At 45.7% G+C, this 14570-nt stretch overlaps 1 protein-coding gene across 1 annotated transcript in view; it reads right to left on the bottom strand.

Annotated features, from left to right (window-relative positions):
- GUCY2C (guanylate cyclase 2C) overlaps nucleotides 1-14570 on the bottom strand; it is a 484448-nt gene that overhangs the window by 214880 nt on the left and 254998 nt on the right. The window contains exons 6-7 of the mRNA XM_069650287.1: nucleotides 11339-11444; nucleotides 6583-6645 (exon numbers count right to left, since the gene is read on the bottom strand). Coding sequence (XP_069506388.1) covers nucleotides 6583-6645; nucleotides 11339-11444 — 169 coding nt within the window. The remainder of the gene's footprint in view (nucleotides 1-6582; nucleotides 6646-11338; nucleotides 11445-14570) is intronic.

Genomic DNA, 14570 nt, shown 5'->3' with positions numbered 1-14570 from the left:
GGAGGGTAGTAGTGTTTTGTAGATGGGAGCAGAAGGACACAGTGTAGTAATGGGGTGGGGGTGAGAGGCGTGGAGGTGAGAGTAGTGTGGAGAGGTACAATAGGCCTAGTGTGGAGAGGGGGGAGTAGTAAGAAGTAAAATCAGAGGGTGGATGCAGGCCACAGTGAGAGGAACATCGGAGGGATAGAGGAGAAAGAATCAGGGAGAGCAAGGACAGACAGCGGGTAGAGTAGGGAGGAGGACATTAGTGAAGCAGGGAGAGACAGGAGGACAGTAGGGAAAGGAATAGAAGGGCCTGGAAGACCAGGCGAGTGCCTCTAAGAGATTGGAGAGCACCATCCAACCAGGATCACTGATTGGTGTCCCCTAGATTCTCCCATCTCCTGAGGAAGTCTAGATAGGTAAGATCTTTGCCTTTAGGCCAACATCAATGATTAGATACCTGCTAGATAGTAGAGGTTACCGATCACTAGCACCAGACCAGTGCAGGGGGATGTCTGGGTTATGGTGCGATTGCCCATCACTAGCTTAGACAAAGAGGGACTGCCAATAGGCCAGTTGGAATTCAAAGTAAAAACACTTGACTCATATCTTGAAGTTGTGTTCTTGAGGCCATCGATGACATTCACAAAGCTTAAAAATACGATGAAAAATGCAAATCCTCCTACCTTAGGAGGATTTGCATTTTTCATCGTATTTTGTGGCATTGCTAGGGTAGGGACAGTGGAGGCACCGACCTCCCCTATGGCATCCTCTGCCCCCCTTGCCAGCTCTTCCAGGCAGCACCAGCCGATCAAACCCCCTCACAATGTCAGGACTCATGAGGACGTTCTGCCTGACCTGCCAGGAAGGGAGTAACAATGCATTGCATTCTGGGGCAAAACGGGAACTAAATTGCACACAACCGCATTCCCTACTTACCAGAGTGACTGGAAGTGTATGTTTCTTCTTCTTTTTTAAACTTTTTCCCTGCTGGGGAATCGAACGTGAGCAGTGCTGATGACAAGACAATGCAACATTGCACCGTGCTATGTTTCCGTGGCAGGATTAGTGTTGTCTTATTTCAAAAGACTGGGAATTTTGGAATGGGTTTTATATCCCAATTCCCAAACAGTCTATTGAAATAAAACAACACCAATCCAGTCAAGACAGTGTAACAACTTACTGTGCTACCTCGCAGGTGCTAGTTTGGTGTTGTTTTTATTCAATAGACTGCTTTGGAATTCAGTGGTGGAAATGGAAAAAATCTAAAGGGGGCTCCCATAAGGGCAAGGGTATGGGCGGAGTTTGGACGAGAGGGCAGAGTTACGAGGGGGAGGAGATGGCAGTTGAACTCCGATCAAAGGAAATGTTTAAAATATAGGTTAAAAATAGTGCAATTTCTTTCATGCTGCTTCTTTCCAACCTCCACAATGTAAATCAATTCCACTGTAAATCACTTCCCATGGCAGCGGTGCACCTAAAATACTGTTGGTAATGCAGTGATTTTTAGTGCATTAAGGGATTCATAGATACGCTCTACAGTAAAAGGCTACCAGGATAGCTCAGTAGGTTGAGAGACTGCTGGCGAGACGTTATATATTAAACACTGGTTGTTAATCGTATGACTTTTTAAAGTCCTTAGAAAAACAAGTGCTATAAAATGTGTTTGGCCAGGTGATGGGTTGGGCTGGTCGCTTGCTTATATTCAGGGCGGAGCTGGGGGTATTTCTGCCCCTGTAGTGAAAAATCAAAAGTTGGCACCCATGAAGCTACAGGTTAATTTCCTAATAACTGCTGTCAGCACAACAGAGGATATAGCACACAGAGGATATAGCACACAGAGGATATAGCACTTTGACGAACATATAACATCAAAGGAAGGGGCACACACATTAAAGGAATTTTGAGTGGTAGTCAGAGAAAAAAAGAAACATATTTCAAAGAAAACTAGTCAAGTTTAAGCAGCATTGTTTCTATGACATTGTAAGATCCACGTTTGGAAAACAATAGTGTGTCCAGCATGTAGAAAACCGGCTTTTAACAGTGATGGCAGCCCAGCCAGTGATAGCCATGGCCCATTGATTCCAGTGGGTGTACCTTTGTGGTTGAACTACAAGAAAGGAAACAGACTAGAGTCTAGACAAATAGAACCTGCAATCGCCCGTGTTAAAACGGCTGGGGAAAGGGGCACAGAGCAGATAGGATCACAGTGCCCCCAGCTTCCCTCGGTGAAGCTTGTCGCACGGTAAAGCCTTGTCAGGGCTAAGGCAGGCCGTGTCCCAGCTCCGGGAAGGCACCTGATGCCATATCTCGGTCCAGCAAGAGCCGGCCTATTGACCAGCAGTGGTTGGTATATTAAACCCAAGTTAGGAATGGGTTTTAAACAGGCGTGGAATTGGGCTGGAACAAGACGAAGCTGTGCTCCTGCAAAAATCGTCTTGGGGGAACGCCGTTCCGTGTATACATAAAGCCCAAAAAGTTAAGGACGTTTTTTGGTTCCACAAATCTCCAGTCCTTAATGCTGTAAGTTGGAAGTCCGCTGTGTATTTGAAGTCTGCAGGGAAACTCGACTCTGAATGACAGCACGATATGCAACATTGACAAACAGCCTCAGCGTATTTACATACGCCTCATGCTTTGCGCACATGTTACTGTCATGATGACTGTTCTGGCAGATGAAATGGGCACATGCCAAGTATCCATTGCATGTTCAGAAGGAATGCTCGTTTGGATCACTATTACAAACATATTTGATAAAGTGATGGCCATTCTGATGTTCCCAAAATACACTTTGTTTTTATGCCAAGCAGCCATCATCCTACATTCAGGGCACCCACATTATTCAGCACAGCAGCTACACCCTTCAGTCCCGCCGACACCACTGGAAATGGCCGCCCTCACCTACTACCTCCGCCGCTGCGCATGAAGGGGGTGTGGATGAGTTCCCCCAGTAAATTCTGTCAATTGCCAAGCTGTGTATTGAAATAAAACAATACGTATCCAGTACCAGCGAGACAGCACATTGAGATGTTAGACTGGCGTGGGGAGGCCAGCTCGGCAGGGATCTGTGAATGAATGCAGACAAGCCAACCCTCCCAAATTAGACGGGAGACTCCTGATGTTTTGAATCTTGTTTTTGGTTGCTTTTTGCTGTTTTTCCTTTTTTCACGACTAAATAATTCATACCCCAATACAATCCAAATGGGAGAATCCAATTCTCCCACTTTCGGTTGCAGAATCTCGCTCCCAGGTTCTGCAAAATGTATGTGAATGGCTGTAGGCACAGCAGTGTGTGCCGGTAATGGGCGGGGTGTGTGTGGCTATAGAGATGGCCATGTCACTTCAGAGGTGCGAATGGTAGGTTCATTGAAGGGGGCTGCATGAAGCTGCATCCTGTGTGGGGCAATAACACACTAATTGCGGTCATTCATTGTGTTTCTTCAGTTTTGATAGTACAGTGGAGAGGAGGAAAGGAAGGATCCAGGTATGGAGTTTGAATTGGGGCGGGGGTGACAGTGAGTAGGGCAGTGCAGAAAATCTGGCGAGCAGACGGAACATCGTTCCACTACTTGTTGTTATACTACGACCACTGTGCTCCGTTAGGTGCAATGTACCACAAGTCCACACCACGACCACTCACGGCTGCTGCCGCCACCGCGCACAGACCAGCATCAACATCTCCTCCATTCCAGAGTCCTTGCCCCTGGTTCCAGACATCCACACCACCGCGAGGAGTGGTCCCAGTAAGGTAAGGGGCTTGCTTGAGGGATGCAGATGGGAGGGTGCAAGATGGTATGGGGGTTTCTGTTTTGGGGATTTATTTTTTATTTTATTTATTGGGTATGTGTAATTAGCCTATACATAATGTGTTTCGAGGAGCAACAACACAAGAGTGTGGGGGAAAGGGAGGACAGAAACAAAAACGATCCTACTGGGGTTGGGAGGCAGAAACCAGGTAAGGCCCTGGCATTTGCTGGTGGGGAGGCAGGATGCCAGGTATGGGGCCTGGGCTCTGCTGGTGGGGAGGCAGGATGCCAGGTATGGGGCCTGGGCTCTGCTGGTGGGGAGGCAGGATGCCAGGTATGGGGCCTGGGCTCTGCTGGTGGGGAGGCAGGATGCCAGGTATGGGGCCTGGGCTCTGCTGGTGAGGAGGCAGGATGCCAGGTATGGGGCCTGGGCTCTGCTGGTGGGGAGGTAGGATGCCAGGTATGGGGCCTGGGCTCTGCTGGTGGGGAGGCAGGATGCCAGGTATGGGGCCTGGGCTCTGCTGGTGGGGAGGCAGGATGCCAGGTATGGGGCCTGGGCTCTGCTGGTGGGGAGGCAGGATGCCAGGTATGGGGCCTGGGCTCTGCTGGTAGGGAGGCAGGATGCCAGGTGGGGAGGCAGGATGCCAGGTATGGGGCCTGGGCTCTGCTGGTAGGGAGGCAGGATGCCAGGTATGGGGCCTGGGCTCTGCTGGTGGGGAGGCAGGATGCCAGGTATGGGGCCTGGGCTCTGCTGGTGGGGAGGCAGGATGCCAGGTATGGGGCCTGGGCTCTGCTGGTGGGGAGGCAGGATGCCAGGTATGGGGCCTGGGCTCTGCTGGTGGGGAGGCAGGATGCCAGGTATGGGGCCTGGGCTCTGCTGGTGGGGAGGCAGGATGCCAGGTATGGGGCCTGGGCTCTGCTGGTGGGGAGGCAGGATGCCAGGTATGGGGCCTGGGCTCTGCTGGTGAGGAGGCAGGATGCCAGGTATGGGGCCTGGGCTCTGCTGGTGGGGAGGCAGGATGCCAGGTATGGGGCCTGGGCTCTGCTGGTAGGGAGGCAGGATGCCAGGTATGGGGCCTGGGCTGGTGGGAGGGAGGCAGGTTGCGCGGTATACCTCAGGGAGCTTGCTAAGTATACCTCAGGCAGGTTGCCACTTTTATGAGCATCTCCCCATAATTGAGCAAAACAGGTCACTGTACATTGACATCACCCTGCAGCATTTGACAAACACTACTTTGAAGTAAGGTTTCATTCGGTGCTAACACCTTTGAATTAATTCTGTCTTTTTCTGTTCTGGCACTTCATGTTCTCCTGGCGCAATATCAGCACTAGTGTCACTTCATGGCATTCTGCTTACGCTTGATGCCCTGGCATCAGAAGTATTTGCATTTGTGATGTCTTTCCAACATAAGTGCTTGCTGTATAAATGCACGATTTTTACCTCCCCGTCAATTTGGGAAAAGTATACGCATTGTCCTTTCAGAAATGGCCCCCCTACTTTTGTCTGTGGCCCCCTCTATGCCTATCCCCTAATTTTGATTCCTAGAGACTCCGCTGCTCCTAGAAAGAAACACACAGACATTGCAAAAAAACAGCAAAAGATCTTGAGCGCTGCAAGACCGTCAGAAACCAGAGGACCCATGAATAATGAATTGCATAGAACAATAGTTCATCTGCAAGCGTTGACAATACATACAGCTCCGGGGCGATGTGAATACAGATTTACTGCAATGATTTCATTTAAAGTCGGAAAGATGGAGGTAGACATGGACAGAAAGAGAAATGAAGCTAGAGAGAAAGGGTGTGTGTGTGTGAGAGAGAGAGAGAGAGAGAGAGAGAGAGGAGAGAGACAGACATAGCTGGTGAGAGGCCTGAGAGAAAAAAAGAAACAGATGCCTCAGAGAAGCACGAAATAGACCTAGATGGAGATGCAAGAGAGCGAGAAACAGAGGGAGAGTGAGAGAGAGAGAGAGAGAGAGAGAGAGAGAGAGAGAGAGAGAGAGAGAGAGAGAGAGGCGAGAGACAGACATAGCTGGTGAGAGGCCTGAGAGAAAAAAAGAAACAGATGCCTCAGAGAAGCACGAAATAGATCTAGATGGAGATGCAAGAGAGCGAGAAACAGAGGGAGAGTGAGTGAGAGAGAGAGAGAGAGAGAGAGAGAGAGAGAGAGAGAGAGAGAGAGAGAGAGAGGAGAGAGACAGACATAGCTGGTGAGAGGCCTGAGAGAAAAAAAGAAACAGATGCCTCAGAGACGCACGAAATAGACCTAGATGGAGATGCAAGAGAGCGAGAAACAGAGGGAGAGTGAGTGAGAGAGAGAGAGAGAGAGAGAGAGAGAGAGAGGAGAGAGACAGACATAGCTGGTGAGAGGCCTGAGAGAAAAAAAGAAACAGATGCCTCAGAGAAGCACGAAATAGACCTAGATGGAGATGCAAGAGAGCGAGAAACAGAGGGTGAGTGAGAGAGAGAGAGAATGACAGAAAGAGAAGGGGAAGAGAGTGAGAGCGAGGGAGACAGAGAGATAGGGTAACTGGAGCCGAGAGGGGGAGACAGAGAGTACTGAAGAGACCTCAGAGTGGAAGCCATATTTACAGAGGTACATGGGAACTAAAACGCATTTGTATAGGTATCTGTGAAAAACAACTTGTGTTAAGTTGAATAAAACTTTAGAACAATAAATATCTGAGAGAAAAGAGAGCCACCAATAGTATAAACGAGGGCAGACATTGAAACACGGAGAGAAAGAGAGAGGGTCCCCTCAAGCCATGAGGTAGAAGCGAGCTAGAGGTCATGAGCATGAGAGATCTAGGCAACACTTTACTGGGGTAGAGCAGGAGAAGTGCAGCCACTTTACCTTTTTATCATATTTGCCTTTGGAGAGTCGCTGAACAGTGTCTCTTCTCTTTTCCTCATCAATCTAAAAGAATATCAGGTGTTAGTCAGTGCTGAAAAGCCAAATGGGGTGGATGAGGGAGGTCTGACCAAGAACTATATCTGGTCCTCATTACAAGGTTGGCAGGGTGGGAAAAAAGTGTTCCATGTTTGGCAGATTTACCACCAGCGGAATTACAGAGAGTTAATTCCAACAATTTCTGAATGAAAAATTGAGGATTTGCCTCCAACAATAAGCTGGAGGCAAATCTGCCGATCCTCCAGTTTACTCCAAAAATAGGTGGAATTACCACTCAGTAATTCCACCAGTGGTAATTCCACCAGAAATCCTAAATGGGGACTAACAGTGCCTTACCACCACTTGTAATCTCGTGGTAAACCCACAGGACCAAGTGGTATAAATGGTAATCCTGCTTGGCGGTATTGCAGAGGATTTACTGCCAGAATACTGCCAAATTCCCAATGAGGCCTTATGTCTTTTCACCTGGAAAACTGCTCTATCGCGAAAAGAAGAGAGATCCTCAAAAAAAACATCTTCAAAACAGCTTCAAAAGGATTACAAAAACACCCTCTCCATCGCTAATGACTAAAGTGAATGCTTTGAAGATTCGGAATTCTCTGGATAAAGCAGCCATCGGCAGGTACTGGTCTACTTCCTTCAGAAAGCAGTGATCGAAGTGAGCAGGAACGGTCGGGAGCGGTGTTCCACTACTTTTACTTTCTTCTGTTTACCATTCCTCTACCTTTTACGGCCATATTCACCATTCTCTACAGAGGATTTGTCCATTGATGTCCCCGTGCAAGAGCAGTGGAGCCTTAGTTACTAGTCACATAGACTATTGCAATGCCCCGGACGCAACATCTTGCCACACACATGTTGCACTATGCTTCCGCCTACCCTCTCTCCTGCAGAGACCACAGTTCCACTACTTTTTTCAGTACACTTCTACCACTGCAGACAAGTATTTTGACACTCCGTGAACAAGTGTTTTAATTGCGTTGGCCTTATTTCACCACATTCTTTACGCATGAGAACACATTAAAAGTTGATTAGGAACTTAATGGGTGCTTTTCTCTTGTTTTTAAAACATCTTTTATAGATTATTTTGTGGTATTTTTTGTTAATGTTGAACCCTCGAGCACTGAATTGTGGACATGCGTACTTGTTCCATGTGACAAAGGTGTCTTTTTGCAATAGGGCAGCGCTACTGTATACACTGCTTTATCAACCCAAGGCAGGCAGCTCTCAATGATGCAGCCAAGCACATGTGCATTTCACCTTTATTAGGGGTCATTGGTGTGGTGCAGTAAAGGATTGCGGCATTGGGACATGTTTACTAAACACCATGGCCCTCATTACGACCCTGGCGGAGATCGTGGTGCAAAATGCACCATGGAGCACGGCGGAAAGCTGCCGATACCGCCATGGGGGTTGGCGGATTTACCGCCCCATTCCGACCTTGGCGGGGCGGTAAATCCCCAATCCCCATTTTACCCTTCCCCATTCCCATTTTTGCCCCATAGGGTATAATGGGAGTGGGGAAGGAGTTAATTACGCCACCGTAAATTACGGTGGCGTAATTAACGACGAGGTCCCGTAGCGCCATGGATTTTTCCGCCCGGAAAAACCGGGCGGAAAACTCACCATGGCGCTACGGGATCTCGTAGTAGGGCGGACGGGTCCGCCGCGAATACCGCTGGCGTAGACCCACTCCGCCAGGGTCGTAATGAGGGCCCATGAAATTGTTGATGACTTCGAAAATGTATGAAAAAAGCCTTGTCCCTGAAATGAAGCTGAACTTCTTCGGCACTTTCACCCAGCCCTACTGTAGTTGAAGAGGGCGTGCCTTTGGCAGTGGACATTTTATAAATGGGAAATACAACCCTGCCCCACGGTATCTCAGTTATGTTTACGTCATGGCCAGTGAGGGGCTTTGAAACACACACACACGCCGTCTTTTGGAACCTGTGCTTCCTTCCATCTCGCTTTTTACAGTGCAAGTGGCGGGCTGCTTTTGCCATGGAACCCACTCTACCATGCAGGTGACGGTCAGCCCGGTAGGCCCCGTTAAGCAGTGCTCTCCTTTAGAACGGTAAATCCACTAGCAGAAAGCACTGAGCTCCTTAGTGGAGGATGAAGAATTGCACAACGTCCTGATTTCTTACGAGTAACCTCCATTACTCTTGGTCCTACTCGTACTCGTCTCAGACCTTTTTAGTGACAGCAATTCCTCTTTGCTAATCCTACCCTTCCTCATCCCAGTCTGTTCCTCGTCCCAGTCGTTAATGGAGACTAACTTCCTTCACTGATGTGGACTGGGATGAGGAAGAGGGGCTAAGAGCTCAAACGCATTACTCTAAAGTGATTGGTAGACAGAGACGTTTTTATGGGAGGGCAAACGGGGCACTTGCCCTTGGAGGGGGCCTGATCTAAAGAAGTAAGATTCAATTGTTCACCAGACTTAAATAGCACATGTCAGGATATTATATGGCATGCTGCTGAGCTTCTAAGCCCATTGCCTGTCTGTTTTGACAAGTGTGTCTGCCTTGATCAATTCATCATGTATGCCTTCTGTGTTCACTGTGGTATACATAGTTTGTGTGTTCCTAACGGCACAACTCTGTGGCATTCTTTCCTTCCTGTGGGAATTATATTTATCATGTGCAATAGCTAAAGTTGAAATGCATATTGATAAATTGAATGCCATAATCGTTTAGAAGTTATCTCACTGTGTCAAGCACTCATTGCAGAGATATGTGTTCATATGCAAGATTAGAATGGCAGATTCCAGCAAAGCTGGCTGAGCCTTTCCTATGTTTGAAGTTTATAAACCTATCTGCATATGTACTTGGTTTTATAGCACAATGGGTGCTATTATCAGCAATGTACCTGCACCAGATAGGGGTTGCTATAAAAACTAACATATCATCTGTATAGGGTCTAGAAATTGGTTTGTTCAGATGGGGTGTTGTAAAACCTAGGCAATCACCTCCAACGATGAGCATAAACTGTTAGTCCAAGAAGTGAATAAGTATACAAATTCACGCCTGTGGAACAAAAGTGTTCATGCTTGGGTCCTGGCTTTGTCAGCAGACGATACAGTGATCCTGGTCAAATCATCTAATATCTTTTACATTACTGCACTGTCTTATGAGAGGCTTGCCTTTTTGCATGCAGTGGCATTGTTTAGCCCATTACTTGATCTTTCTTCTTATGTAGGCCATTTGACTGGAAGGGGTGGTAGGCAGAAGAGAGCAGCAGATGTTGCAGGCCTCGGGCAAGCATATTTTAAGGTCTGCTCGTTTGACAGAAAAAACGGTTTGCTTTTTTGTCGAAGTCAAAGTTTTTATGCACGTTTATAAATGACAATGTCACAAGACATTGTTTTGGAAGTATTTAAAGCTTTAAAATACAAAAGAAAAACCCAGATTAAATGTGTTAATTCACATCGACTGGTATGCTGGTACTTATATACTTCCCTTTATGATGGAGAGAATGAAGCTTGAATCATTCCCATTTTGTGTAACACCCTTCTATAGCATTGTGTTTTTATAAATGGTCATGTTTGGTAATGTGACTTGTGTACTTTCAAACTCAGTTTTACAAAATTAAATTGTTCTAGTTCATAATAAGAACTGGAAAAGAAAGTGTTCAAATTAAGAAATTGCAGAGTTGGCACACATCCATTCCTTGACCAATGTGTGATCCTGGGCATCTCATTTAATTTTGTATTGCCTAACCTCTCAAAATTGCCAGTCCCTAAACCTAGCAAAATTGTCAGCCCTTCAGAATGATTTCCTTCGCAGGGTAGGATCTTCATAAAAGCCTCACTCATAGGTTCACAGGCTATAGTGTTCCTTCCATTGTAATAGTGATCATTGATATATTGCACACCACAGCACTTGCTCTTTTGATCTCTAATGGCAACACTATTTGAAAACCATATCCCACTTATCTCAGTCTGTCTGGATACAGAGACCGTCCTCGTAGCTTCTAATCACCATCCACTATACATGCCATGGTATGCGTAGATTTCTCCTTCCTTCCAATTGGTCTCCTCTATCCATGCTTGAGCAATTTTGAATTCTGTGAGGCAGCTAATTTGAGTTCTATGTTATGTTATGTTATTTGCCATTTATATCGAGCTCTGGGTTACATGTACCTTTTACATACGTTCCTGCATTAATACTACAGGCTGCATACCTTCCTGGATGCTATTTATAAAAAGTTTCCTGTATCTAAACTAGAACAGAAGTAACCTCTGCGTAGATTGCTAATGTTGGCCTTCAAATGCTACTTGTTTTCTTATTCTGATTAGAGAGAGAATGAAGAGGGCAAGGGGACTTAAATGGAGTAAACATGCTTATTTTGAATGCTGCAAGGCAGCATATCAACCTTTGGGATGTGATCGCGATGGGGGCGACCAGATATTCTTGATCACTTAATTCCTTTGGTTTGGTGATGGGGGGGGCACAAAGATGTCCCTGCCCAGGGCCCCAAAAGTGGTTAAACGGCATTGTTGGTAGATCAGAAAAGATGTATTGTTCTAGGAATGTTTGGTTAATGGACATTCAGAAAAATGGTTTGCTGCTTTATAGTTGCACCTTATCAAATATTTATATAAAAGAGTCTTTATTGGAATACAAAAACTTTCTTGACAATGAGAATAGGCTAATCTACGGCTGATAAAGCATGGTGTAGGTCCACTAGCACGCACCTTCAAGTTGATGTGGCTGGTCTCGTTAGTCTCCAGCGGGAGTATCTCATCGCTCGGGATGTGGGTCCACCTTTTCAACCGCTGCTCGTTGTCCTTGCGGTACTTTCTACCTCCAGAACCAAGAAGATTGGTGTCAGCAAGAAGCAGGAACATGTTTGCTTTCTGACTTCTCTGGTCAGGCAACGCCCTACCAACTCTTTGGTAAAGACGCAACACCTCCTCATGCTTCTAGCAGATCCCAGAATCAGACACTGTACATTAGGCTACTCAACACATCTGCTCCCAGTTATCCATGTAGTTATCAAAAGCAAATCACTTTCTGCTCCTGTGGCCTATGCACAATTATACCCATGCATCTGTATACACCAACTAGAAACCCTACACGACATCACTCAGTGACCTATACAAAATTATACCAATGGATCTGTATACACCAACTAGAAACCCTACATGACATCACTCAGTGACCTATACAAAATTATACCAATGGATCTGTATACACCAACTAGAAACCCTACATGACATCACTCAGTGACCTATACAAAATTATACCAATGGATCTGTATACACTAACTAGAAACCCTACATGACATCACTCAGTGACCTATACACAATTACGAGCACATGCTTCAGATAGACGTAGTTTGATGTACTTTAATTGCATTGTAGTCTGCCGGCTACCACTGCAAATGCTTTCACCACTAGAGGTATACCAAATTCCCAATCTACCAATATACCACAGTCGAGGAATTTCTCGACTCAGTTTATTTTATATTTAACTTAATTTATATAGCGCGAAATAAGGGCCCTGAGACATGGAGGCGCTAAACAAGACAAGACACAACAATCAACAACAAAAATTCAGGTAGGTTAGCTAATCTGGAAGTGAGTAAGCAAGGGTCTTAACAAAACTGGATGTTGTCCAGCCCACGTGTGAAGACAGTTAAAATGTACATGCTCTCAAGCTTGGCGGCAGAGCATTCTGGCATTTGGGAGCGTCATGTGGGTAAGACCCCTGTGCCACGCAGCAGAGTTTGGTCCGTTTAATTGCTAAAATGGAGGCATTATTGGATGGCAGCATTCTGCAAGCTGGTAGCTATAAGATGCAGTTAGACAGGTACTTAGGCCCCTGCCCATAAAGGCATTGATGCGTCATACAGTGTAGATGAAACAATATGCTGCTGCTCACTGGAAGCCAGTTCAGGTATCTTCTACCTGAAGTGACATGTCTGTTCTGTGCAGCCCTTCCACAACGTGCACAGCATTGTTCTGGATGAACTGGAGCCGGGAAAGCTCGCCCTTGGCAATGCCCAGCAAAAGACTGGCACAGTAGTTCAGCTTGTCCCCTATGATAGCTCGTGCGATGGTGGCACAGTTGATGGTATTAAAAAAGGGACGGCAATTTCAAATGGTATGAAGTACTAGAGAAAATGTTTTGACAGTTCAAGAGAGATCAATGCTTAAAGACATATCAATTAGCACTTATAAAATGAATGTATTAAACTTTAAACAAACATGTATAAAAGATACATTACAATAATACCAACATTGTGCAAATCAACATATAACAATGGTGATGGTGACTATACGTAAGACACAAATGGTTGTCTGCTATTTAGAAACAATTTATAAAGTGGGGTCTGTTAATTTGCAAACTCTACTGGCAAATAATGTTGTGTCCTCTTAACTAATCTAACAACTGTGTAGTGATACAGAGGGTTTAGGTCTCAACATGTTTCTGTTACTCTTCTGTTTAGTAGCGAAGATTCATCAGGAGATTTCCACTTCATGTCACACTTAATAATAGTTATTATGGTATCACTGTGAATTAATAGATTTTTCTTAATACGTCTTGATCTGTCAAATAAAAACAAACAGAACAGTATAAGCTTACTTGTTAGTGGTCTGCTATAGTTCATAAATATGAACTAAGACCTATCATTCAGTTATAAATACCTGAGGAAGTCTGTGAGGGCAAAACATACTGGATGTAATTGTAGAGTAAACTTCTTAGTAGTCCTATTTTGTCCAAGCAATCTGCAAGGAGCACAAAAATTATGCTATAAAATTACCACAATTTAACAATTGTGCTCACCTATAAACACACCATTCGTTGTGAAATCTCCAAATTTACAGTGGGTAATTTGGACCCACCTGGTTCTGATGCCACAATCACCCTCTCAGTCCCTCGAGTCCGGTCTATAGAAGGAAAGAATCTCCTTCAATGCTATTAGGAACAATGGAAAAAGGGGGTGGGTTTATTTACTTTTTAATAGCGCTCTTCTCAGAGTTTGTATACTGGCCGGTCATTATAAATAAAATGGTCCCAATATTGAGGTTAACACTCACCCTTAGGTTCTGTAGGGGTAACCCTTAAAGCTGCGTCCAATGGGTCTACTTCTTATGGGCGCAAGTAAGTATAAATCAATGTCCACACAATATATGCTAGAGAGATAAGAAAGTAAATATTCATCTATCTACCAGATATGTATACATAGGCTGTATACATGTTGTTAAGCAACGCTAACCCTATTACCCACAACGCACCGCCGGCAGGCGGAAGCTGGCCCTTCCAGGCCAAGGCCTGCAACGAAAAGGCCCTGTTCTGCACCTGATCGCGCACTGGTTGCGCTCTTGACTCACCCACGCTAGCTCCCCACACTGAGGTAAGACATCCTGCCTTCCACAGCCATCCGACCATACCCACATGCTCATGACTATTGACACTCTCCGTTTCGTATTTTACTCACTCGCTGAAATAGCGAGCCTGCCTGCACTTTACCGTGTCTCTTTCCTCTACACTTGCCATGATCACATGAGGTGCATTCCATGGAGCATCTGTGTTTTCCGCCACCTGGAACTCTCGGTATACGACCCGCGTATATTACATATATACATGCTGCCCGAATATGGGCTCGTAGTCTATGTATCTTCTGATTACGCTTTTGTATAACCCTTTAGCTGATACCGGATTCAGCATGACATTCCTCTGCATTTACCTCTTTGCATACTACTCTACATGGTACCTATAATGATTTCGTTATGCATAAAACTGTGATGAAATGCTCGTATAAATTGTGCATGTATTGCCAGACTGAGTGAAACTTCATATGCATAGCTACTGTCTAGATCAATAAGCATACCCATATCAGAGCGTGTATCCGCCCATTGTCAAGGTTAACTATGCCATGTACCACACGACAACTGAATTGGCCTACTCTGCTGTTGTAAC

This window comes from Ambystoma mexicanum, chromosome 3p (genome assembly GCF_040938575.1).
Source record: "Ambystoma mexicanum isolate Mex_15411 chromosome 3p, UKY_AmexF1_1, whole genome shotgun sequence".
Taxonomy (NCBI): domain Eukaryota; kingdom Metazoa; phylum Chordata; class Amphibia; order Caudata; family Ambystomatidae; genus Ambystoma; species Ambystoma mexicanum.
The sequence above is the reverse complement of the archived record's forward strand: the minus strand, read 5'-3'. Positions and strand labels throughout refer to the sequence as shown.